The 27,775-nt window shown below is 41.2% G+C and overlaps 1 protein-coding gene across 2 annotated transcripts in view; it reads right to left on the bottom strand.

Moving 5' to 3' along the window:
• Window positions 1–27,775, bottom strand: part of FLI1 (Fli-1 proto-oncogene, ETS transcription factor) — a 144,911-nt gene that overhangs the window by 92,286 nt on the left and 24,850 nt on the right. For both annotated transcript variants that reach the window (XM_077457850.1, XM_077457851.1), the window contains exon 2: window positions 3,093–3,304. In XM_077457850.1, coding sequence (XP_077313976.1) covers window positions 3,093–3,304 — 212 coding nt within the window. The remainder of the gene's footprint in view (window positions 1–3,092; window positions 3,305–27,775) is intronic.

The raw sequence follows: 27,775 nt of genomic DNA, 5'->3' as shown, positions 1-27,775 counted from the left end.
ACACCAGTCATATTGTCCCTGTTCACCAGCACACCAGTTAGTGTCTCTGATCACCGCTACATCAGTCATATTGCCCCTGATCTCCATCACAACAGTCATATTGTCCCTAATCATTGCCACACCAGATGTAGTGTCTTTGATAGCTGCAACAGCAGTCGCAGTGTCACCACAGCAGTGTAAACCAGCAAAGTTGCCCCTGATTGTCACCACACCATTACAAATGTCACCAGATTGGTGTAAGTCAGAAGCAGTGTTCCTGATTGCTGCCACACTAGTCCTCAGTGTCACCAGATCACTATTAGCCAGCAACAGTGTTTCTGATCACCGCCACACCAGCCCAGTGTTGCCTCTGCCTGCCGCCTGTACTAATTCACGCCCACTGAACATGGCATTCTGAAGAACGGCCAAGCTAGGTTTGCTTCGCTCAGGAACTGGGTCTTCTATAGGTGATGCTGCACTAAGTTATATTCCCTGATCACTTACAGTACATTTTTGGTTTTGATACAGTTGGTTGATTTGTGTGATACATAAGATAAAATGTCTGGTATATTATCGGTAAAACAATGAAAGTCTCACACGTGGTATCCCCGTATTCAGGAGGAGCAGTAAAATGTGTTTTAAGATGTAATTCTTAGCCCTTGTACACATGGTCGGACATTCCGACAACCAAATCCGTCGGATTTTGTCCAACGGATCTTGTCTGAAACTGTTGCATACACACGGTCGGACAAAGTTGTCGGAAAATCCCATCTTTCAGGACGTGATGATGTAATTTCGTTACGATGGGACTACGTTCAGGTTAGTAGCCAATAGCTTTGATGTAGGAATTTGATCTGAGCATGCGTGGCATTTTGTCCGATCGGAATTCTCTACACATGATCGGAGTATGTCCGATTGGAGCAGTTTGTCGGAAAACATTTCTGGCAAGTTGAAAAATTTGGCCCGACGGATATTCCGACCGAAACAGTCCGATGCATACCACACACAGTCGGAATATCCGACAAAACGCTCCAATCGGACACATTCCGACGGAATCTCTGACCGTGTGTACAAGGGATAAGTATGCCTATGCTGTTTGTTAGACATATCTTTTTACATTGACAACTTTGAGTAAAAGAATAATTTTTATTTTATTTCTGCATTTTCCAAAAATGTGAAAAAAAATATGACATTTTTAAAAGACTATGCCTATGTGATAGGTATTTAGGAAATTGGATGCGTAATTTATGCTCCTTGAAAGCCCAAAGGTGCTCCTTGGGTTTTGGGTCTCTCTATGCTTCTAGGCTGTGAAAAGTCTCACACATGTGGTATCCCCATACTCAGGAGGCATAGCAGAATATGTTTTGCGGTGTAATTATGCCTATGCTGTGTGTGAGAAATACCTTGTGAAAATGACAACTTTTAGGCAGTCAGCACATCAGGATTTATCAATTTTCAAGTATACTGTATATACCATAGTTTCAAGACGCAATAACTTTCACTCTAACTAAATAATACAGGCTACAGCAACAAATACCCTCTGCTAAAACCTTATAGGACAGTAGATATTAGGGTTTATATTACTACTACTACTACTACTACTACTACTACAGCCATAAAAAAAAAAAAATCACAGCACTGCTCCCTTGTAGTATACTCACTATACTGACTGCTCTGCTGCTTGTCCTTGATTTAGGTATACCTTTTCAATGACACATATGGTCACTGCTGACACTGCAACCTGCTATAGAGAACCAGGGAACCACATCAACATTTTGCGATGAGTCCCAATGATTCCTAAGGACTCTAGCCTTCTCCTTTTCTACTAAAGATAGCATTTTTATTTCTGATTGTGTCTCTGTTACAGATTATATCTTATTTCTCACCTAGTAAAACACTGTCAGCAAGGCAGGAAGTGAAGGGAAATATCTCTAACAGAGCCTCAGATAGCAGTAAAAACCTTACAGTGGTCCTAATCCTTCCCTACTCTATCCACACCTGGCGTGAAAGAAATTTTGGCTGGACATATACAGCACTTCAACAATGGATGCACCACAAATGCAGTTTTAAACACCCAGAGTCAAGCAAAGTGTGTGTGAGACAACTGCATATGTTGGTTTTACAATGCACATTAACAATATTGCACAAGCACACAAGGAAGGCGGGACCTGAAGTGACAGTGACTGAATCAGCAACAGTAGAGCGTCAAATCTGACTTTATATGCAGTCATTGATGTTCTATGTCTGCCTGGTGTATTATAGCAGAACCCTGCCCTAAGACTCCTTTCACACTGAGGCGTTTTCTCAGACGCTTTTGGGCTAAAAAAAAGCACCTGAAATGCGCCTGAAAAAACGCCTCTCCTGCAGTCCCAGTGTAAAAGCCACAGTGCTTTCACACTGGGGCGCTGCTCTGGCAGGAGGTTAAAAAAAAAGTCCTGCAAGCAGCATCTTTGGGGGATGGAGGAGCGGTGTATAACCCCGTGTTATACGCCGATCCCCTGACGACTGTGAGCTTCTCGATGCCTTTCGGTCGCTCTCAGTGGCTTTCTGAGTGCGGCCGAAAGCCGCCGAGAACAGCTGAGGGCGGCTGAAAGCTATTGAACGGCCGAGAGCTACCGAGCGCCGCCTAGATACACAGGACATCCACTCGGTATCTCGGCTGCAACATTTTTAAACAGCAAGCCTGCAACGACACTGACAAGGCTGCAAATGACTGACAAGGCTGCAATGCAAGGCTGCAAATGACACCGATAAGTCTGCATTGATGGCCATTTAAATGTAAGATTTTTCCTTAAACTTCCCTCCTAAACTTGGGGTGCGTTTTATACGCCGGCGCATGTTATATGCCAATAAATACGGTACATACATGTAAACGCACGCATTTGAGCTTTGAGGTGCACACCCTAACGCAATAGGCTGCGCACACGTATGGCTTTTACCAACCTTGCAAAATTAAGAGCTCAGGACTCAATATATTACATCAATATTTAGTAAATGATTTGTGCATTTTATAAATGTAATTCTAACTCTGATACTGCATAAAGAGATGTAGCAATAGTTGACACTGGCAACTATTTCCTTTGCTGGTCCTGCAGAATTTATTTCTGGCTTACCTGGAGCCATTCATATGTTCATATTCCCTTTTGATGTTAAGCCGCATAGGTGGGCTGATCCATTCTTGGTGTGGCACCAGGGGATTAATCTTATGCGGCTGGCCATAGTCCGAGTTCCCCGATGCTGTCATTTCTGCCTTGGCTAGCTGTGAGGTTGCTCCATAGGCTGAATCAAATAGGGACTGGTCGTCGCTCACCACAGACAGAGCTTCCTGTGGAAACAAAAGTATATTCAAATAAAATCTGTAAATCCCATAGAAGCTTTAAATAGGCATTTTCAGATGAATACATCTGCAGTTTTCATTAAACTAATCCTTGGTGGTCCTGCCAGGAAGGTCCTTCTTAAGGCAGTTCCTGTAACAGCGCTCTGCCTCTATCTCCCCAATTGCTCAACTACATTGTCACCCTGGCACATGGGCATCAAATGTAGACTACAAGTGGACATTTCAACACACATTATGCAGGCATGGTGAACTTTTATGGCCATTAGGAAAGCCACCCTGAGAAATGCCATGCAGCCATTGCTAGGGTGCATGTATAGAGGAAATGATAGCACTGAGATATAATCAAGGATGAAAAAAGTAAAAAAAAGACAATTGTTTTTTATACACTGTACACAGAGCAAACGAAATGTCATTTAGTTAGAATTTACATCTACTTTAAGAATGATGTAGATATAAATTGAAAGCAAGCATTATTAAATTGCATTAAATGTATGCAATTCTCCAGGATTGAACAGTAGCACTTGATATATACACATTTTATTTGAGTTATTAAATGCTTGAGCAAAATAAAGAAGCATTAACAACTGATTCCAGCTGTAAATTGTTTTTAGCATTAGTGCAGTTATGTCTCTGTTGCATAATATTCAGAAGAAGTATGTGGGGTGGATTACATTGTAATGTGTCAGTGTTTCCTCTGCCCTCGTATTACTCACAGTCAGTCACATTCACAGGCCCTTTAATATTTACATCAACATTCATTACTGAGCTCAGACAAGAAGGCATAGCATGAAAGGTGCGTCCTGCCGCATGGCAAATTATGCTGTATGAACCTTCATGATGCAGTTCTAACATTGCACAAGATTAATGTTGGCGTGCAGAGTTGTTATGGGGATAGCCAATAACATTTCGGCATCTGGCTTTCTCTTCCCGCCTTCATTGCGTGAAGCTGACACAAGGTCTTTTGTGCGGATTCTGCCCAAAGGCTGTTTATGTGGCCCCTGGGAGCACTGGGCTTCAATGATGTTATACATTCCATCCACAAGCACAACCAGAACAAGTTGTGTCGGAGAGCTGCGCTGGAGTGTGATCACCGCCAGCACCAAAACCTCAGCTGCTTAGCAAATGCCGCTCTAAGCCCAGTCAGTGTTTACGCACTCCACCACCCTCGCTCAGACATGATCACACTTTCTAGTCTTATTCTTCCAGGCAAATGTACAGTGGTCTATTTATTAAGGTTCACAATGGTTAACCAACCAATGTTTTCACCCAACGTTTTCCATTTTTGCAGCAGGATTTCAAAAACTTCTTTAGGGACCATTCATTACCTCTCCACTTTTAGGGTGGCCATACACACTTCAAAAAATTTTACATTTCTTTTCATAGTTACATGGTTGGATTTAAAAAAGACAAAGTCCATCTAGTTCAACCAAAAGAAAAAAAAAAAATATAAAACATACATTTACACAATCCTATACCCACTGTTGATCCAGAGGAAGGAAAAAAAAAAACACCTTGTATGAAGCATAGTACAATTTGCTCCAGTGGGGGAAAAAAATCATTCCCGATTCCTCAAGAGACAATTGGATATTCCCTGGATCAACGATCCCTGGTGTTCTTGTTACCTATAAATGTCAATATATGGGGACAAGGGGCTCTTCCCAACAACCCTGGCCTGTGAGTCTTTTTCACATTTCCACAGCGCTAACTGTAAAAAAGTGTTTCTGTATGTGGAGGTTAAATCTTCTTTCCTCCAGATCCAATTGAATGCTTTCAATCAGAATATTTGATTGATTTTGATTGATCGTTAGAGCGGATTTTAGCTCCTCACACATACTGTAGCCGCCTACTTTTAATATTAGGACACTTATCTGTCCTGGAATCCAGTGATGTTGTAACCCCAGCCATCAGCTGTCGGGTGCTGACGTCGCCATTGCGGTTAAGGGAACCTGACAGTGAAACCTTGCGGCTTTACTGCCGGGAAACCTACTGCGCATGTGCGAAGTGCGCTGCACTCCCTTACTTGCCCTACAGCAGAGGAAGGAGGAGCGGGCCGAACTTCTGACATACCTTGTAGCAAGGTTCCATGGAAGTGGGGACAAGGTACCTGTCAAAAACAGGTACCTGCCCCCCTCCCCCCCGATAGGTGCTACATGTGGCACCGGGGGGGGGCAGATAAGTGGAAGTTCCACTTTTGGGTGGAACTCTGTTTAAAGTTATGATCTGTAGCAGAGTGTCCCAGAGAGAGCCAGGAAAGTCCTGTTTGGGGTTTATACCTCTCCCAGGCTCCTCTCGTACACGTTCAGAAATCTGTGATCCATGATCCAGTTCGGGTCTTGGTCCTCTTCCCCAGACTAATTTAAGCTCACCTGAGCAGACAGCCTTTGCTCTCTGCCTGGGACATACACACAAAGTTGGTCTGTGAAGAGAGTAAGGATGGTAAAAGCTGTTAAGCAGTTTTTGTAGAGACTGACAAGCGTTAGGCTTGTTCAGCCTAGTAGTGAGGGCCTGCAGATTGTATAGTTAGAGCCGAGACACGGCTAGGATTTGTGTTTTGCTATTTTGTCCTTTATTTTGTTTTCTGGAACACTGTACAGCACCTGTATTTGGACTTGTATATAACACAAATAAACACTGCACTGTTTGTCACTTCATCTCTGGATTTGGTATCTGTGCCTGAGAAACTGCTCATCCCAGGGAGCTTTGTACTTGCTACCTGTCCCCCAGGTTACAGATCATAACTGACCATTGTACTTTATCAATCAAACCTCTGTTTTCCCCATGTAATCTCATGATTTAATCAATCAAAATATGATCAATTTCATGAACAAAGTATCTAGGTGCCAACAACTGATGTAAAATTATTGATAATATTCTAGCCAGTTTGATTGAACCTGAGTCTAAATCGATTAGGAGGAGAATTATGGCTGTTCTATTTATTAAGGATTCAATCGTTTTGACTGATTTACACCTCAATGAGATAAAAAAAATAAAAAATCTTGGTGAGTGTGACCACCCTTAGCCCTTGTACACACAGTCGGAGATTCCGACGGAATGTGTCGGATCGGACCGTTTTGTCGGATATTCCGACTGTGTGTGGTCTACATCGGACTGTTTTCGTTGGAGTATCCGACGGACCAAGTTTTCCAACTTGTTGGTAAAATTTTCCGACAAAATGCTCCGATCGGACATACTCCGATCATGTGTAGAGAATTCCGATCGGACGAAGTGCCACGCATGCTCAGATCAAATTCCTACACCAAAGCTATTGGCTACTAGCGTGAACGTAGTCCCGTCGTAATGAAATAACGTAATCACGTCAGATTTTCCGACAACTTTGTCCGACCGTGTGTATGCAACAGTTTTGGACAAAATCCAACGGAATCTCCGACCGTGTGTACAAGGGCTTAGACTTTTCCATTTGTTAATGCTGAACTCTAAGCACAAAAACTTTCACTTAATATATTCCTCAATAGCTACAAAGATGTGTGCACCAAATGCCTTTGCAAACCCAGATATTATGTTATACAAGTAGCAGTGATTTATAGTGTATACTGAACTTTACGTAGCCCGAGCAGAGCTGTGGGAGGTAGTCGAGGGGGAGAAGAGACAAGAGTAAAAGTGAGAGCGCACCAGGGTTTCAGAGGGCTTGCCATCAGCTTATTGCCTTCGTTTATTTTCTGGACTTCAGCGCTTTTGGTGTTTTCTATTCTTTTTACTTTTGCACAGGGGGTGGAGAGAAGACCAGTTACCCTGCACAAGGAGGGAGAGCAGCAGTGACCAGTCTTTATTACAGGAAGTTCCTGCACAAAAGTAAAGTTTCACACAGGATTACTGCAGAGTTTAGCTTTTTTTTTGTCATTATACTAGGGCCCTTGCCTTAAAGTGGCTGTAAACCTCAGTCATGGAATCTGAGCAAAGCACATATATCTGTATTGTTTACTTATCTCTAGCCAAGGCTCTAAGTTTAGTTTCTCTCTTGTGCTTTGTGCTCTTGACAGATGAAGAAATATTTTAACACTTTTCTGCCCTTTTGAAGGGGTTTAGGGAAGAGAAGACTGCAGATAAATGGGTAAAACCTATGTAGGAGGATTGTTTGATCTCTGTGTATCATCTGAGGCTGTTCACTTCATTGGGTATATGTGAGGGTTTACAACCACTTTAAGCAAGATTGACCAATATTCCAAATTTACTCTTGCAGCCAGGCTATAGTCAACCTGATCTCTGATTTATTTATTTTTTATTGTTTCTGCATTCATTGGGTTTCCTCTAAGTTAAAGATATTGTTTGCTTCTACCTGAAAAGCTGAGCAAGAAGTAACAAAGAATACTAAAACGTGAGTTTTGAATATTTTTTTTTTTTGTTTTGTTTCACAAAGAATATTTATTCTTTTCTGGCAGATCACAAGGAGGTTTATTGCCATGGCATTTGCTGGGAGAAGGACATACATATTTGGGGTGACGTTGGAAGAGTTTTTGCCTCCAGGGCTACTACCAGGAGTAGAGGTCTCTGTCCTTCTAGGCTTAGCCTGGAGAGAAGGCTGTGCCTGTGACTGTATCTGCCATAAGGACTTTTGTTTCCCAGATCTGCTGTTGTTTTTGAAAGGGGGGCCTGGGCCTGGGGAATGTATATTGGCTTGCTGGAGGGTACATCCAGAAAGCGTATCTTGGGAAGGTGCTTTATTGCGCTATAGTGTTCTGGAGAGCTGGGTATAAGCTGTTGCCAGTGGACATCTGCAGGAACTTCTGCAGCCCATCCTAGAATGTACTTATGCTACTTGGTTGTGTTTAACAGTCTGTCAATACAGACTGCTGGTCTTAGCTTAAAGGCCAGTAGCCAGTATTGACTATGGTATTGGTTAGTAGAGAAGTCTGGGGGCATTTTTGCCTAATTGTTGGGTATCTTGTGCCCTAACCCTCTCACCTTGAGTTTATTGCACTTTATTAAACTCTTTATGTATAGGTTCACATTGCTATGGGTTAGAAATCGTACAATTTCAACCCGGCATGCACAGATGTCTATTCAAATTGCACCCTAAGTCACCAAAAAAACGTGTAGGTTTAGGAGATATTTCTTGGACTTACAGGTAAGCCTTAATCTAGGCTTACCTGTAGGTCAAAGTGGTTTGTAAGGGTTTACAACCACTTTAATGTGTTAAATGCGTTAAGGTAAAAAAAAGTCTGCATGCAGCCCCCCCTCCCCCATAATGTAAGCCTATTAGTGCCGCGCTACACAAAAATATGCTCACAAATTTAAAAATACAAAATAAAAAATCAAGCGGAGCTTCCCCTTTTGGGTGGAGCTCTGCTTTAAGCTAGTGCCTATGGCTCCTGCTGCTGTCAGTCAAAATTCTGTCACCAGGGAGCAGGAGTGTGGCTTACCAGAGCTAAGGCTGAATTCACACAGAAAGTTGCATGGTTTTACCGTGATTTTGCTGCAATTTTTACTGTGTTTTTTGACACGTTTTGCCGCAATTTTGTAAAGGTCAAGCGGTCACTAATGTAAAAAGCAGAAAAAAACGCCTGTAATCTGCCCAAAAAGAAGCTCATGTACTTTTTTTTGCACTTCTGGCATTTTGCTTCAGACTACAAAACGCTCAGATGTGAACAGGGACCATTTAAATTAATGGGATTTTGCTTATTGGGCGTTTTTTTTTGGGGGGGGGGGGGGTTGGGCGTTTTGGGCATTTTTTTACAAGCTGTAAAAGCTCAGGTGTCAATGCAGCCTCAGTGTGTCTATGGAAACACAGCCTGGCTCGTGAGCACACATGCAGGGTTCTCCCTTAACACCTGACTGTCTGATGGAGCCCCTGGAGAAAGAAGGAGCTAACAACACTGGTGGAGGACTGACAAAAAGGAGGTAAGGGTCTGCTCTGTGCAATGACTTTTTCTTTTTCAAGAAAAATATTTATCTTTAAGGCCTCATGCACACGAGACGCAGGTGAAAACTCTGCTCAAAAAAAGCTGAAACGCGCGTTTAGAAATGCGTGTTTTGCCGTGTTTGCATGCCGTGTTTAGCCGCATTTAGCTGCGTTTGCGTTTTATAAGCGTTTATAAAGATAACATCATGTGGACCCTCCCCAAGCTCTCAAAGCATGTTTTTTTAACCATTTCTGCTATTTTGATCAGAGTGAGCAGCAGCAGCATAGAGAGCAGTTTTACACTTGCATTTGCCTCTCTTTCTGTGGTATATATTTTGAAATGGATCCCATATTGAATATATGTCAGGAAATGCTCCTGATGTTGCTCTTGATGAGACAGCAACGTCGTCACAAATTTCGTGAGAGGTCCAGAGTCAGAGCTCGTCGATATTGGACACATCCGTTGATGGGACAACGAATGTCCGTTGGATATTTCACAAACATGTATGTGCAGCTGCGTACCTACCCCGACAAGTTTTTTTAATTTTAGCCGGATGTCCATTGTCACATTTGATTTGCTCTTAGAAAAAGTACGACATGGTCTGACATTCATGGACACCAATATGAGAAACAGTGTGTCTCCAGAGGAACGTCTGTTGGTAACGATCAGGTATGTGTATATATTTATAAAACATATTTATCTATAGATGTACAGATGAATTTTTTTCTCTGTCCTTTATTTTTTTTTAAATGTCTATTAATAGAAAATTATCCAATTTTTTAAAATATCTAAAATTTTCTTGTGGCAATTTTTTAAAATGTTTTCATTATTTCTAATATAAAACAATATTAAAATAGTTTTTTTTTTTTAATCTTAATATATTTTTTTATTCATTTTTTCTAGTTTCAAATTGTTTTATTTAAAAGCAAATCTATGTTAATTAGATTTTTTATAATTGTTTTAAATTTATTTGGCCAATTTTTTAATATATTTTTATCGTGAAATATGTATTGATTATTATTTTTAAATTCTTTGCTGCTGTATATGGTAGTATAATATTTTTTAATGCCTTATTAAAATATCCAGAATCCTAACCCTAACTATTCATCCTAACCCTAACCACTAACCCCACCCCTAACCCTAAACAATAACCCTAACACTAACCACTAACCCTAACTCCTAACACTAACCCTACCCCTAACCCTAACAGCTAACCCTAAACAACCCTAACCCTAATCCAACCCTTAATCCTAAACAATAACCCTAACCCTAACGGATAACCACTTACCATAACACCCAACCCTAATGACCAAATTACATTGCTGCAGATGGTCACAGTTGACTTTGAGGCCATGTATCTCTGATGCAGAAAAGTGCATGACATTTTGCGACCCGACTTTGGGGCCCCCTATCTCGGGGTCACTTGGTGGTAGGAACCACAGTGTCTGCATACCGAATTTGGGGTTCCTGGCAATAAGTGGCCCCAAGATATGGGCCCCCAAAGTCTGGTCGCAAAATGTCATTCTCAGATCATATTTCGAGTTTCCAGGTCCAAAAAATTGGGTTCCTTTAAAAACGCTTATAAACACAAACGCGGCTAAACGTGGGTGCCGCGTTTAGCTGCGTTTTGCCACGTTTTGCGTCTGAAACGTGGAAATTTTTGAGTCTGAACCCATTTTTTTGCTTCTGGAAAAACAAGGTTAAACGCAACTGCATAAAAATGGCAAAAAACGAGACTGTGTGCATGGACACATAGGATAACATTGAATGAGTTCAGGGGCAGTTGAAAAAAGTGTCCAACTGCATCTGAACACGCGTTTAACAGCGTCTCGTGTGCATGAGGCCTTAGTATCACTTTAAAGCAATTTCATAATTGCCTCTTACCTATGTCAGGTTGGCCATTTCTGCTGACAGGACAGTCCTGTGCATGAGATATGTTATGTTCTTGATAGAGAATTTTCATAACTAAGTCTTCAGAAGACAAAGGTTTATTTGCTAATATGATTACAGGGCAAACCTCTGCATTGTTTTTTTTACCGGGGATTTATGGTGTGTGAAGGGAAATAGACTCAGGACTTTATATCCCCAACCATCATATTAAAAGCATGACATCATAGCCCTGCATGTCACACTGTGATCCCTCTGTTATCACCCATGTGCAGCTGTCTCTGGAACTGTAATACCTATTTAAATGTCACAACCAGATGTGTTACATTTTACATATATGATAATGCAAGATACAAGTAGCATTGAAAAACTATAAATAAAACACATAGTTGCGTTCTACATAAAACATTTCCAGTACTCATACAACCTTCTATTTCAGTAATACATGTAGATAATATGACACACAAACATTTTGGCAGATATCTGGACATATATTAATTTTAGGAAACCATTAAAGCAGAACTGACTTTTTTTTTCCTTGTGTTTTTGCCTGTCAATCCTACCAATAACACATTTCCTCTTTTAAGTTGACAACACTCACTGTGCAGTATGTATGGAGAAGCTGTGTTGTCACCCGAGGAAAAAATGACAGACCCCCCCCCCCCCCCACCACATCTCCATACCATTGGGGGAGGTGTTATGTAATTTACAGCTGGTAACAATTTAACTGTTAAGAGAGCAGCAGAGGGCACAGGAAGTTATCGGCTCACCAGATTTTTGTCAAGATCCGCAGTAATTTTTTTGCATTTATCCAACAAATATAACAAAAACGCCTTCAGTGGTATATTTACAAGACCAAAAGGAAGCAAATAAGAAAGTTGTATTGCTAAGATTTACATGCACTTGAAGTTCAATCTGCTTATATTTTTAAATAAACTTTTCTGTTTTCACTACATTTATTATTTTAGATCCACTGATTTTATAACTGGGTCTCTGTGCTTTTTTATGGCAAGCAAGCAGATCATGGTTGGTGGGCGGGGCCAGCAAGGTGCTGTACCTACATAGCTTCCCGGAAAACATCCCAGCACCCAGCCTCAGTACTCCTCTCAAGAGCCCTCGACCCGAATGCAAACAGTGGGCTGTGTTTTGGATAAAAATATGTAAACGTAATAATGCCTTTGTGGGTGGATGATTTGTGGAGTGGGAGTCAGGCTGTTTTTGCATAAAGACTCACCTAAGTAACACCTACATGTGATTCTAAAACTGTGATTTGAAAGTACTAAAATCCAATGAAATAAATGGGTGGGTCAGAGAAAGTCAGACTGGGGATGGAAAGACTAGATGATACTGGACGTATTCCAACCAAAAAATGAGACGGGCTCTACTGCAGCTTCTAATATACCTTGTGACAAGCTCACAGTGTGCAGTGAGATCAGAGTAAGCAGTTTTTAAAGGGGCACTAAATCACATTATAAAAAAAACTGCCAAATGCTGTATTACACACTGTTCATATTCACTATGAGATTTGTTTTCTGTATTCTGCAAAAAAAAAAAAATGGCTGATTCTGCTGTTTTCTATCTCCCCCACTTGTTCGTGTCCCCAATTCAGCTAAGGATTTTGCAGCTGTAGCATTTCCTTCCTATCACATCCGAGCAACCCATGTAACTATAGAGTCAGACATGTGGAGGTATACACAGTGTTAAATGACAGCCCACTCCCTCTCAACCCACTCCCTCCATCCTCCATGCCCACTAACCAGCTAAACACAATGGGGATGGGGTATTACATGTAGATTGATGGAGGCTTCACCTTTCTCTTATTCTCAGACAGGCTGGGGAAGTTGTAACAGAGCATTTGACTGGCAGAAATCTGCCCACACTATGTTTTTTCCACAAAATAATAAAGGTTTAATTTCAAATTTATATTTGTATGACAATGTAAACAGTTTATTGATATTATTTATTTTTTCTCTGTATTCCAATGGCTGTTTTTTATTTACTATTTTGAACATGTGACCAGCAGCAAATGACTAGAGGCTCCTTCTGCCACTGTTTCCCAGCAGACAGGCTGAGAAAGATCTGGGTTAATGTGACAGCTGTATATCAGTTAGGGACAAAGGGTACTTTTAGATTTTTTTTTTTTATTAAAATAATTGCAGTGCCATCATCCACATACAGAAATAGAAGGGACATTGGCTGAGTGGGAAGTAGTTCATCGACAATGTACATAAGTGGCTGGGTGGGCGCTCCCTCCCTCCTTCTGAGTGGACGTTCAGGATCCCTAAGCGCTCGTGTCACATGGATTCTCCCCGCATCTCTGATCGGCAGGAGGGCCCTGTGATTGTCCCTCCTGATCACATGACAAAAAAAAAAAAAACGGAGTCGTGAATAAAATGATAAAAATGTAATTTGGGTACAGCATAGCATGACCGCACAATTCTCATTGAAAGTGCGCTGAAAGCTGAATATTGGGGAGGAAAAACTGGGAAGGAAGGGGGCGAAAGTGCCCAGTATTCATGTGGTGAAACAGTGTGTGCTTAGTATCACTTTAAGTGGTGTATTGCATAGATTATGCAAAGAACAGTGTTTGTATCATGGGGGGCTTCAACTATGTAGTGCAAGGGCCTGACTGATTGTATACAAATTAAAAATGTTTAGATTTGATCTCATATTCTATGGTTTAGCTAAATCTTAGAAATTCTTGTACAAGAAAATTGTATAATGTATGGCCAGCCTAAGTCTGAAGTTATGCCTCAATGCTGGTTTTTGTAATGAAAGCAAACTCCTGCCAAGAAATGTAAACAAGGCATTTCCCTGTTTTGGCTTGTGTCATGACAGAGATTACCGATCCCTGTCATCTGGAGTGGTGATCGCTGTCATGTGATTTGAAGCCCATCCCCCCACAGTTAGAATCATTCCCTAGGACACACTTAATCCCTTCATCGCCCCTAGTGGTTAACCCCTTTACTGTCAGTGTCATTTACACAGTAATCAGTGCATTTTTACAGCACTAATCGCTGTATAAATGTCAGTGGTCCCAAAATAGTGTCAAAAGGGTCTGATGTGTCCGCCATATTGTCACAGTCCCAACAAAAATCGCAGATCACCGCCATTACTTATAAAAATTTTTTTATAAAAACGCCATAAAATGATCCCCTATTTTTGTAGGCACTGTAACTTTTGTGCAGACCAATCAAAAAAAAAAAAAAAAAAAAAATATATATATATATATATATATATATATATATATATATATATTATAATATAATTTTTTTTTTTTTTTTTACCAAAAAGATGTATAAGAATACATATCGGCCTAAACTGGGGGAAAAAAAATCGTTTTTTTTATATATTTTTGGGGGAAATTTATTATAGCAAAAAGTTAAAAATTAATGCTTTTTTTTTTTCAAAATTGACACCTTTTTTTTTTGGTTTAAAGCACAAAAAATAAAAAACTTAGAGGTGAACAAATACCATCAAAAGAAAGCTCTATTTGTGGGAATAAATGGCAATGTCGCACAACTGCGCAATTGTCAGTTACAGCAGTGCAGTGCCAAATCGCAAAAAGTGCTCTGGTCAGGAAGGGGGTAAAATCTTCCGGGGCTGAAGTGGTTAAAGAATGTTTAAAAAGCTCATTACACCCTTATAACTGCCAAAAATCATCTTCATTTCAACTTTCTTATTGCCCCCCGATGATTTTGACTAAAATTATGAAATTTAACAATTGTCACAATTTTTGCTGAAATTTCTGGGAATGCAATCTTTAAATTGTGTTTCTTCCTATGCCCCTTTCATACAGGCACCTCCACTAAGCGGAATCTGCTTGCTCAGCGGGTGATCTCTCTGTGTCAGGATGACCAGTCTGTGTCTGCTCCGCTATGCAGAGCAGAAAAGGACGCAGTCCCACTCTCCTCTATGGAGCAATCAGATGGAAATGGACTGCCTGTCCGTTTCCATGCAATGCTATTTGATCCGATCTGCCAGACAGATGGGAAATAGGACAACCATCTGTCTGTTTTTGGTAGACAGGATCGGATCGGATGACAGCGGGTGTCAGGAGACATGTGTTAGCTGACATCCATCACTCCATAGAAGATTCTGGAGGGTCCAATCAAGTCCATCTAAAAAACTGACAGGCGGACCTGATGGGATCGCCCGTGTGATAGGGGCCTTGGTCCTGAACCTGTGACCTGTAATAATTCACACTGGTAACAACTTATGAATAGGAATCTTGATCCGAGTCAGAGGCCAGAAACCAGCAAGTAGCATTTCCAGAAGGGCCAGCAATAGCACCACATTCCACAATCCTATTGAAAAAATTTTAAAAAAATGTCATCCTCTCCTAAACACTTGTCTTCTGGATGTAAATGTTACTGAGGCAATTTGCCCTTGTGCAGATGTTGTGTTGGGTGAAGAAAACAGGAAGTTGGGCTGGTATTTATAGAAGAAGAAAAAAAAACGTGTTTCTGAAGCATAGATGGTGCAGATAGTTATTTTGATGCTGAAACCACAAACTCGCATCTAGAAACTACAAGGCTATCTGAGGCAGTGGCTGTCCGGGTTGTCTAATAGTCACCAGACAGTCCTCCTGGCAGTGTAAAAATGTTGCTGTTCTTGAGGGACTTTCATGAGAAAGACATTTACTGCCCTACACTGTACATGGGGGGGAAAGAAAGATGTGTCATCTGTATCGGAAACTATCCACTGACCTTCAACATTCTCAGTGTTGGGAAGCCACAAGTTTGAACATGCTGCTGAAAGTGCCAACTTGGGTTTGTGGTACCCTAAAAGCATAGCCAACTGTCCCTGATTTTGAGGGGCTGTCCCTGATTTGGAGAAATGTCCCTCTGTCCCTCTTTCCTCCTCATTTGTGCCTCATTTTGGTCTGATCCATATAGATGTATATAAAATGCACTTTTCATCTTCCAAAAAGTGTTTCCCTGTGCTAAACCTTTTATTCAATTCAACATTGCTGCATTCTAAAAGCCAATATAAAGGAATAATAGTGGTAAAAAAAAGAACTTGTTGATTTAATTAACCTTTGTTTTGGTTAATTCACCTTTAAGGGCTGTGTCCTATGCCTTCATACATTTGCCAGTAGGTGTCCCTCATTTTCGTCTCAAAATTTTGGGAGGTATGTAAAAGGGTTAACCACTAGCTATACACCCAGTCTGCAATCACCCTGCCCTGCTTCTTAACGTCTACCTAAAGTCAAAAGTTTATTTTTTAGGTTTTGAATAGAGCAGAGCTGTCTTTAAAGCAGGGTTCCACCCTAAAGTGGAACTTCCGCTGATCGGAACCCTCCCCCTCTCCGGTGTCACAATTGGCACCTTTCAGGGGGGTGGAGATACCTGTCAAAGACAGGTATTTACACCCACTTCCGGGCATAGACTCCCGTGGGAGTCTATGCCTCTTCCTGTCCTGCCGCGCTGTCTGCTGGGACACACACGGGTCCCAGAGACAGCGCGGACAATTCCTATTGTGCTGCGCGACTCGCGCATGCGCAGTAGGGAACCAGGAAGTGAAGCCGATTCGCTTCACTTCCTGATTCCCTCACCTAGAATGGTGGCGGCAGCAGCCGAGAGCTGAGCGATCGATCGGCCTCGGCTGCCGGCATCACTGGAACCCGGGACAGGTGAGTGTCCATTTATTAAAAGTCAGCAGCTGTAGTATTTATAGCTGTTGGCTTTTAATATTTTTTTTGTAGGTGGAATCCCTCTTTAATATTGATTGGACCCTAGGCAAAACTTTTCTTGGAGCCCCCCTCCCCCCATGCAGTTTCGCTCTCCAGCTGCTCTGAGACATACAATAAATAGTAGCTAGACTCAAAATCAGCGATTGTGATTGGTTGCCAGAGGTTACAGTGTATCATTACCGCTCACTGACTGGTTGCTAGAGGTTACAGCACACATTATGGCTCACTGATTAGTTGCTAGAGCTTACAGCACATGATTTCTGCTTGTTTATTGGTTGCTAGAGATTACTGTGGCTATGACCTCAGGGGGGCATGATATACATATGAATGCCATCTGCTGCCCCTATTTACATATGAATGCCAGTAATTTACATGTAAACACAGGGTGTACAGGTGAGTCATCTGTACACAACAATAGGGTAGAGCTCGGCAGCATTAGTACCAGCACTTCACACTGAGATATTGGGACACAGCACAGGACTAAAAACTCAAGGGACAAGGGAATTTAAACCAGAATAGTTGGCAAGTATGGGGCAGCTGCTTTGGGCCCCACAACCATGACAGGGCCCGGGGCAGCTGCACATTTTGCCCTGCCTTAAAAACGGCACTGGAATAGAGTTTTGAATAAAGTGGCGATGGGTGAGAACACCTGTTATGTTTTTGTTGCTAAGGAATGTGGAGAAAGCGAGCGCGTCGCAAGTATAATTTAAAACTTTGTTTCGTGCAACAGAGGGTCACAACATTTTTCGGAGATCCAATACTTCCCCTTCATCATGCTGTCTGACCAGCACCCCCAAATAACCACAATCCTTTCCTTTATTTTACAAAAACAGTATCCAAAAAATCAAGACTTTAATGGTACCAAATCCACCAAATACTACTGTTAAATACTACTGTTGAATAAAAGCATTTATTAAAAATGTATTAAAAGCAATAAAACACATTATCTTGTACAAAAACCTGATTCTTGGTACAATCATAGGTCTACTCCCTTGCTGATGGCCCATGAATAACCAACCTGTAATGTATGTCTTGTCTAAACACTATTAAGATCATGCATGTCATCCAATCACATAAATATAATTTGTTTATACATTAATAGACACCTTTTGTTACATTGTTGATGGGAGGAGCTAGTTATTTAAAAGCATTTCATAGATTGAAATCCAGTTTTCCAGGAGATATTAAGAGGTAATTATGTCTATGAAATCCAGTGTGAAGTTCAATAAGTGAATACGGTTTGATATTTATGGGGCTATGATATTTATAGTAGAAGTAACAGAGTTGTACTGAAATTGCACCTAGGACTGTTTTTTTTTGTGCAAGGTTTCATGTTTTATTGATTTTTAATGACTTAATAATAAACGCTTTTTTTAAATCAATATTTGGTGGATGTGGTACCAGTGGCATCGCTAGGGGGTGGCTTTTGGGGCTATAGCCCCGAATCTGGGGCCCAAAGCCCCAAGTCTCTGTAAGGGTCCCCAAGAGGAGGGGAAGCTCTCTGGGGACCCTGATGTAAGTGGGGGGCTCTCTGTGGAACCTAATTTTAAGGAGGAGGCTCTCTGGGAACCCTGATGTAAGTGGGGGGATCTCTGGGGACCCTGATGCAAGGGGGAGGACTCTGATTTAAGGAGGAGGCTCTCTGGGGACCCTGATGTAAGTGGGGGATCCTAGCAACTCCCCTGTGTGGTACCATTCAGATTTTTTGGATATTGTCTTACTGTAATACCTACGTAGGATGTCAGTACCTGTGTATTAATGTGGTTAACCACTTCCCAACCGGCACACAACACTGTACGTTGGCAGAATGGCACGGACAGGCATATGGCTGTACAGGTACATCCCTTTAAGAATGCCGCCGTGCCATCGCGTGCGTGCCGGTCGGGACCCCCATGAGTCCAGTCGCGGGTCCCGCCAACTCGATCTCCGCGGGGATACCCGCGATTGTCTCATGGGAGGCTGAACGGGGAGATATGGACGTAAACAGCATCTCCCCGTTCTGCCTAGCAACAAGTGACACCGATCTCTGCTCCCTGTGATTGGAGCAGAGATCAGTGTTCACTAACACCCAGCCACGCCCCCCACAGTTAGTAACACGCCCCTAGGACACATGTAACCCCTACACTGCCACCCCCTGGTTAACCCCTTCACTGCCAGTGTCATTTACACAGGAATCAGTGCATTTGTATAGCACTGATTGCTGTATGAATGACAGTGGTCCCTAAAATGCCCGATGTGTCCGCCATAATGTCGCAGTCACAATAAAAATTGCTGATCGCCACCATTACTAGTAAAAAAAAATAATTATTAATAAAAATGCCATAAAACTATCCCCTATTTTGGTAACGCTATAAATTTTGCGCAAACCAATCAATAATCGCTTATTGCAATTTTTTTTACCAAAAATATGTAGAAGAATACGTATCGGCATAAACTGAGGAAAAAATTATTTTTTATATATTTTTGGGGGATATTTATTATAGCAAAAAGTAAAAAAAAAATAGCTTTTTTTCAAAATTGACGCTCTTTTTTTGTTTATAGTGCAAAAATTAAAAAACGCAGGGGTGATCAAATACCACCAAAAGAAAGCTCTATTTGTGGGAAAAATAAAGACGTCAATTTTGTTTGGGAGCCAGGTAGCACGACCGTGCAATTGTCAGTTAAATCAATGCAGTGCCAAATCGCAAAAAGTGGTCCGGTCTTAAGTCACAAAATGATCCGGTCTGAAAGTGGTTAAAGACACACATGTTATGATTATATCCTTTATTTTATAATCTATTGTCCAGTATTCTTCCTAAACCCTGATGTAGTCCCTACAGTCCCTAGCTTTTATTCATTTATATATATTATTAATATACATATATATATATTTATATATTTTTTTTGACCATTTGTCGTGTGAACACACACAGTCTGTGTTTGGGGACACGCACCTTCATGAATATCAAACTGGGAGCAGCAGGTGTGTCCGTGCAGCCGCTGTGTTCATACAGGCAAAATAAGATTGGGTAACTATGCCTGTGTGGACAAAGCCTAAGTAGGACTTTTCCTCAGTTTGCAGAGATATCTAACTTGCTGTTGTGTCTACTACACAGGAAGTGAAGTGAACTCTCCCTAAGGGGACACTAATAAATATTAAAAAATCTAAGAGGGTTTTTTGTCATTCTTTACTCTTTCCAAAACAAACAAAAATAAGCATTAGTTTGGATATACTTTAGCATCTGCATTGTTTTCAGTGAGCTGGGCCTACTTAATATACTGTATATTCCATGTAAAAAGATGGCATTACACGCTACAAGAGTGTAAGCAATAGTTCTGCATTGTATATAAAGATAGCAGAGGGGCCACCCTAAAGTTGGGGTGGAGGAGAGTGTCTGAGCCTGCTGGAACAAGTAGTATGGTGTTACCTCTTATTCTTCATCCCCTAGATTTAACAAGCATTTAACCCTTATAGTGAGGGGAAGGCGGGCACCGATAGGGCAGTAGTCCTAGAGTTGTTCTTTAAGCTCTGGAGGTACCACACTGGTTAAACTTGGTACCTTTTTTTTCAGACTTATTGCATCGGATCATAGTATTGGACCTTCACTAGCAATAAGCCAGTCTTTCCCAGAGATGGCACTGCAGGTCACTGGCACTGCTGCTGTTTGCATGCTTCTGATCTGCTTTTATTGCATGGTAAGATAAATCATGGCAAACCCAAACACCAGCAGTCAGGTTCATGAAGGCAAGTTCAGCAAACCAAACTCTGTTTTCTTGGCCTGTGACATCCTAGGAATAGTCTGCCATAAACCCAGCCTTGCCTGAGCAAGTATGCTGGCCTATGTGGAAGGAATGGCCCCTCCTCATCTATAGTAAGTGCAGATCTTCGAGGAGGGGTTATTCTTTATGTATCGTTTTCATTTTTCCTGAGTACAGCAATGAAATACATGAACACAGGAAGTAAAAAGACCACACACTGGGCCCTATATAAGAGACGAGCACTAAAATAAATATGCATTGGATCTGTACTCCAGTTTCACATTCAAACCCACCAAGTGTTATTTTGTAAATAAACACACATGTTTTGCATGGAAAATGTATAATATCAGCACAGCTACGAAGTATACATTCGCTCTGTATTTCTTCATTTAAGTGTGCAGCCAGGAACATGCAAGGCTGAGATTAAACTAGATGTATTCACATTAACATCTATAGAATTTCCCCAAGTAAACACAAGATTGCAAACAAGCCTAGGAAAAGCAAATATTCAATAAAATTAAATGTTTACATTTGTTAGGATACCGAATTTTGGGGTGATTTTAAAAATGCAATGAATTGGAGTGAAGTGTAAAACTACTCTGTTTTTAGATGGGACCTAACTAATGACAAAATCATTGCTTTTCATTTTGCTGAACTTTTGAATATTTTCCAATCTATAAAAGACCATGATCGATAAAAAATCCCTTTCAAACCTTTTCCGTGAAAAATAAGGGATTTTATCTGGTTTGCCGTTGGTTTGCAAACTTTATGGCAATTTTTTTTTTTAATATTTTACTGTTTTTCCTTTTAACCTTGGATAAATTAATGATTGCCTGGAGCAGCTTCCTCAGCAGATAAAAACAAGTCATTTAAAATCAGCCAATTCTGACATTTATACATTGCTCCACAGTATCATTCACTAATATATGATGTGATTATAGCCGTATTAGTGCAATTGTGTCAGAGAAAATTGAGTACTGTTCGTGTCCTGGAAAATTGTATGTTAGTGCAAATAAAAAAGTAATATGAACAGTACTCAATTTTCTCATTCACTATACAGAAAGAGTTATTCTGTTGTTTTTATAAGGTTCATTGAATGGAGACAACATCATTTCCCACATGCTTTTCCCCTGGCATTTGATGATGGTGATTGATAAGTCCATTTATGTAGCAACTTTAGACCCTTTGCTAAAATAAGCTTGTTATTTAGGGAGCTCAATAGTTTAAGCAAATATAAGCCAGCAATAGACTGATCATTGATTCCTTCCCTTTCCTCCCTTATGCTATTTTCAGTTGGCTCTGAAGCATCAGTCAGGATCAGAAAGGAAAACAGCATCTGTCTTTTTGAAAAACCTGACCTGTATCAAAAGATAAAGACATTGTTTAGGACAATGTTTCTGAATTATAGTCCAAGTAAAAATTAAATTATTTATCAATGCCACAACTTATTTTAGATGTTTGTTTACATATTGAGAGGGTAATTCAAAAGATACCTCTTCAATTTGTTTGAATACACTGGGGTAGGGGTTGGCACCCTTTGAGAGGTGGAGATCTAACTAAACTGCTAGAAAGAACAGGCCCGGAGCATAAGAGCAGCTTGGGTGCAGGGCCCACATGACTGGGGATTGCTGGGCAGTCTGGACAGAGAGGTATTGATCGTTGGCTTTACAGAGGGGGCTTCCTATTGGTCCAATGGAGGGGTAAGGGTGCAGCCTGGAGGCTGGATTGGTCTTGAAAGGGGTGTGGGTATTAGATTATCTCAGTAGGTGGTCAGCAGGAGAGAAGAAACCATCAGAGGAAGTTTTTCTTTCCCTCCCTCCCTCCCTATTTTTAGGCTGGTATGGATGGTTTAATGTATTTTGTCTGTGTATGGCTGCATGGGCAGTTTTGGGTGGAGATTATATAAAAACAAAGGGGTTCAGGAAGGGGATATGTCAGGTTTCGGGTTGTAGCAGAGGTTGGCAGGGGTCTCGGGTTCTTGAAGGTCAGAATTTTGGAAAGAATACAGTATGTGATGTGGAACGGGTTGGGCCTATCTTGGTATGGGTACCTTCCCTACCATGAAAATAATGGGGCTGCATTGGGTGAGAAAAATGGTAAAACGTTTGTCCCTGAGCTGGTAGAACTGCTGCTAGGGGCCAGGATGCCCAGGTGGTGGTGGTACAGCCAATGCAATTCAGTTGGGTAAAAAAGTTGGGTTATAAAATGGAATATATTTTAAATGTAAATTGTTATGGTTGTTAATAAACAGAGGGTGTCGCATGTTTCTTTTAAATGTATTGCTGGGTCAGCAAGAGGGGTTGTAGTAGGAGGTGGTGGCAGATGCTACATCAGCCATACACCAGTCAAGAGATCAAAGATCACCAGGATTCGGAGACCTTTTATAAAAAAATAAACTAGCAAAGCCTAACTAAATAGTAAGGAAAACTTCTAATAAAACAAATGTCATAGTAGAAATATAAACTTGGCAGAGAGTGTCAGTAGGATAGTGATGGTGTGTGTACAGTGTCCGTAAGGCAGTGGACAGTATCAGTAAAGCAGTGTATGGTGTCAGTAAAGCAAAGGGCGTGTCAGTAGTTTATTTTTGTTATGCTTTTTTATTATTTATTTTTTTAAATAGCAGCCCTGTTGGGAACCTGGACAGGAGGGGCAGCATGTACAGCAAATTATCCCCTGTATTTTCTCCTGCAGCAGCTGAATGTTGACAGGAGGGAGATGAGAAGAAGACAAGAGGAAAATACAGGGGATCGAGTCCAGTAAATGCTGCTGTCGCTCCTGTCACGATGTAAAACCTAATGTGACAGGGAGACTGCACAGGTCCTCTGGAGTATGAGCAGGGTCACCATTGCAACTCCTCAAGTTTCGTCAAGGACTGTGGTAATCTCTAGCAGTCTCAAGTAATGTGTCTCCACTCTGGCTGTCTCCTTAACCACTTCAATACAGGGCACTTTCACCCCCTTCCTTCCCAGCCCAATTTTCAGCTTTCAGCGCTCTAGCGCTTTCAGTGACAATTGCGCGGTCATGCTACACTGTACCCAAATGAAATTGTTATCATTTTGTTCGCACAAATAGAGCTTTATTTTGGTGGTATTTATTCACGACTCCGTTTTTTTTTTTTTGCGATATAAGCGCAAAAAAAGCGGAAATTTGGGAAAAAAACAATATTTTCTTTTTTCTATTTGAAAAGAAATCCAATAAAATCAAATTTTGTCATAAATTTAAGCCAAAATGTATTCTGCTACATGTTTTTGGTAAAAAAAATTCCGTTAAGTGTATAATAATTGGTTTGTGTGATCACGGACATATGTACGCAAATGATCATGTACATATGTGTGCAGGTGATCACGTACATATGTGTGCAGATAATCATTGGGACATGTGATTTTAGTGGGACATATGTGGGGGACATGTTTTTATTATTAGGGACATGTGTTTTTATTATTTGGGGACATGTATGTTTTGGGGACATGTGTGTTTTGGGGACATATGTGGGGACTGTGTTTGTACTGTGTGGTGTGTTGTGTGTTTACACTACACTGATGATCAGTGAGTAAAAAGCTGTAAAAAGCAGCCCATACTCACTGATCATCAGCCGGCTGCAGCGTTCTGCTCTCCTCTCCTCAGCGGTGACTTCCGTGTGAGGAGAGGAGAGCCGATTGCCTAGCAACCGGCTGTTTGTTTACATCACATGACGGCCGTGATTGGACACGGCCGTCATGTGATCACAGAGCCCTCCTGCCGATCTGAGATGTGCCGTGTCCGGGTGACACGAGCACATCGGGATCGCGCCGCTGCGCGGGCGATCCCGCTACTCCTGAATGACGTTCCTGAACGTCCTATCAGGATTAGACGGCTCCCACCCGGCCGTATATATGCATTGGCCGGGTGGGAAGTGGTTAAGTATGTCTCCAGTCTCTGACAACTCTTATAGCATGTTCACAGTCTCTGAACATCTCAGTTTTGCCAACGGTCAGTATTTTTACTGGCAGCCAGTAAAAAACAGGCAATTTTCTACTGCCAGTAAATGCCAGTAAAATGAAAAAATTGGCAGTAAAAAATATGGCTGTGATGTTCGGCTCAGTCCAGAGCCGGCCGAGACCATCCAAGTGCCTGCTACAGTGTGTCCGCTCAGCTCTGGTGGAGGCGGTGCCAGAGTGTGTTGTGTGATGTCATGGTGGAGCCTTGTGTATGGTTCTGCAGGAAAGAAGCAGGGCAGGTCAGGAGTGGGACTGTCACTGCTGTTTAGACAGGAGGGGACTGAAGGAACCACCTGGCTTGGAGAGATCGTGTGTGTGTGTGTGTGCCTTCCTATTCTAATTTCTTGCCCTCCTGGGTCCTGTCCCTGAGCTACTTACTTACTATATCGAAAATACAATAGGAAATATGTTTTTTGCCATAATATCTACCTTAAATCACATCGCTAATTGCATATTGTACTTGTTTGTACGCTAAATACTAACATTTGAACTTAAAACTGTAATTTTGTAACTTTTGGAAATGTCGGCAAAAACTTGGCTGTGCCAGGAAATTCTGGGTGTTGTCTCAGTAAATTTTAATCTGGTAGGTTGGCAACACTGGAACATCTCTTGCAGCATCTCTGCAGTTTTTTGCCATCTCTTATAGCATGTTCATAGTCTCTGATCATCTCCTTTTGCATGTCTGCACTTTCCGGCAGCTTGTTGTAGGATTACGTTTACTAAATATCATATGTGTCCCTTTGGTGATTTCTAGAGCTCTACTTGAGGCCCTCCTATATAAAGCAAGTTGGCCATCACTGTTTTATGCCATACAGGAGGGTGCTCGGCCTGTGGTGATGCCGTGAAATACCAATAAAGACATAGCCAGCACACCAGAAATAAAACCCTCAATGCTTTACTAAGGCAAATACAAAGAAAATTTCAGTACAAAAAAACATGATTCCACCAACCTTTCGATGGGTACAAAGGATCGCTTTTCTCAAAGTGATGGACAAATAATGCATTAGTGCACATAGGGATGTGTATGGGCCTTTACCTTTTCACCAGGCATCATCCTACGTTTTAAGGAAAATTTTGCTTTTATTGCTATCTGTGTCCCCACCTGAAAGGGGTTCCAACTCTTTCCTACTCCATCCAAAAAAATAAAAAGTTTTTGCTTTAAACATATATTTTTTCACCAAGCAAGCTGATTGGAATTCTTCAATCGTTATCTGTTCTCACCCAGGAAGATTCACACATGTGAGAGAGCTTATTAGCTGCAGCTGAAGCTAAAACTATCTTCTCCCGGGATCAAGGCCAAACACATGATGCTCTCTCTACACTTGATTTTGGCATATACATCTCAGTCTATAGTTTGCAGCCAGAAAAAAAGGCTTCATTAGAGACCATATGCTTTGTCTGGAATCAAAAGCAGCCTTACGTCAGACCAGAGATCAGTGCACGTTGCTTCTGTCTTGTGCAATAGTTGGATCAGCGGTCGGCAGAGATGTCTAAAGATAGTGGAATTTGACGTATGCTATTGACCATTATGACTCAAATAATTACAGCTTTTTCTGCCAGACCTCCAAAACTATTGAAATACTTCCTAATCCCTGACTACACACAGAGGAGCAGCTACATCATGGTACTCAACCAAGAGCTACATGTGGCCCTTCACTGTTATGTGAGGGGTCCCTTTATAGTAATGTCATTTAGAAAAAAGGGAGAAGCTGCAAATAAAATCAGAGCCCGCAACAGCAATATATTGTACATATTCCAGGATATTACTGCCGGTGTATTTGGCACAACCGCTTCTGCCTGTTGGTTAACCACATCTAGTGAAAAGCCCAAGTGTATTGCTGTATTAGTCTACTGGTAATTCAAAAGTTCTCAAATCAGCTGCAAGATACAAAAATAAAAACACACAATAATCTTATTTCCTATATTATGATAGGACCTGAGGTTTACAACATTGCATGGCTTACATGAGGCTATGGAAAATAATAGGTATTGCTCATTAGAAGATAAGTTTGACTGCTACAAGATTGTGTTTTACCCCTAAAGTACATCAATTTTTGTTTTCCTGCTTCAAGGGAACCATGGCACCAGCTGCGCTGACAGCGGAGAACAGGGAAGTAAAAACTCCCAAACCAGATTTTCTTCTGAGGGGATTCTAAAGTACTAAAGTCTATTGAGGTTGTTTGTTCCTCATGAATGTTGTGATTGTTTTCTGTCGAAAATTGAGACTAGAGAAAAATAAATATCCTATATCATTGGGTTCATTTTTAGGTTATGAACGCTTGTATTTATCTGTTTTTGGAACAAATGTGGATCCTGACAAGGATCACCAATGGTCTTTTGATGCTGCCAGGCTATTAAAGCATGTTGTGCCTTGTTCTATCGCTGGCACCACTTAGAAACCCTCTCCCTATTGTTCAGCCCTTGTATAGTCTAAGCACAGTGGGATGGGCCAACGGAAAATAGGGCCGAGTGTTCCCTTTGTTCTCAAAGAGGAAATAGATCAGGAAGTTCTGGATGTGTCTACAGGAAGGCTCGCCAGTGCTGATAAAGCAACCCGACTGAGGTGGCTTTGGATGCAGTTGGAATAATATCAGCTATTACAAGAAAAAAATATATTTTTAAATAAGTAAGGGCTTAACCCTAAAACTGCTGAGCTTTACAAGTCTTTAACATATCATACCTTTTTCTGCCAGACCATGGAAACTGGTATTGGACCCTGAGTGTGAAAAACTAACCTCTGGTTACACAAAGAGGAGAGCTTAACGTTTATCTTGTGTTCCTCTTGGGTTGGACTAAAGTTACAAGCCAAGTTATTGAGAAATATTTGAAACAAGAATTATTACTTATTAGCTCTTCAGATGTTGCTCTTACTGCTGCTGTATGGAGAACATCAGACACACAAAGTTTTTTATTTGACAAGACTACTAACGTATCTGTAAATTCAAGTAGGGACAGATAAACCATTTGTGCAGACTGCACAAGAGCCCACTGTGATGTATTAAGACTAGATGTGGGTCAGGCGGGTGCTGGGACCCCTTTGGCTATATCAAATAAATGGACACTACTCTGTTGTAAGTCAAGTGAGAAGTGGGGGACAATTTTTATGATGCCCTTACTGTCATTCTAGTTTGTATTAGTTATGTGTGATCAGGCAAAATACACCTCCTTTAACCCCTTAATGTCTGCCACTAAAACATTAATAAAATTCTACCATTTCTTCTAGAAACGATTTGTACTACAAGTTAAAGGGTTGTTCATCGTCTTAGGGAATTCTAACGTTTATACAACCCCAAATTCCAAAAAG

The sequence above is a fragment of the Lithobates pipiens genome, unplaced genomic scaffold, assembly GCF_037356315.1.
Source record: "Lithobates pipiens isolate NorthernLeopardFrog02 unplaced genomic scaffold, aLitPip1_a1.2 Scaffold_27, whole genome shotgun sequence".
Classification (NCBI taxonomy): domain Eukaryota; kingdom Metazoa; phylum Chordata; class Amphibia; order Anura; family Ranidae; genus Lithobates; species Lithobates pipiens.
The sequence above is the reverse complement of the archived record's forward strand: the minus strand, read 5'-3'. Positions and strand labels throughout refer to the sequence as shown.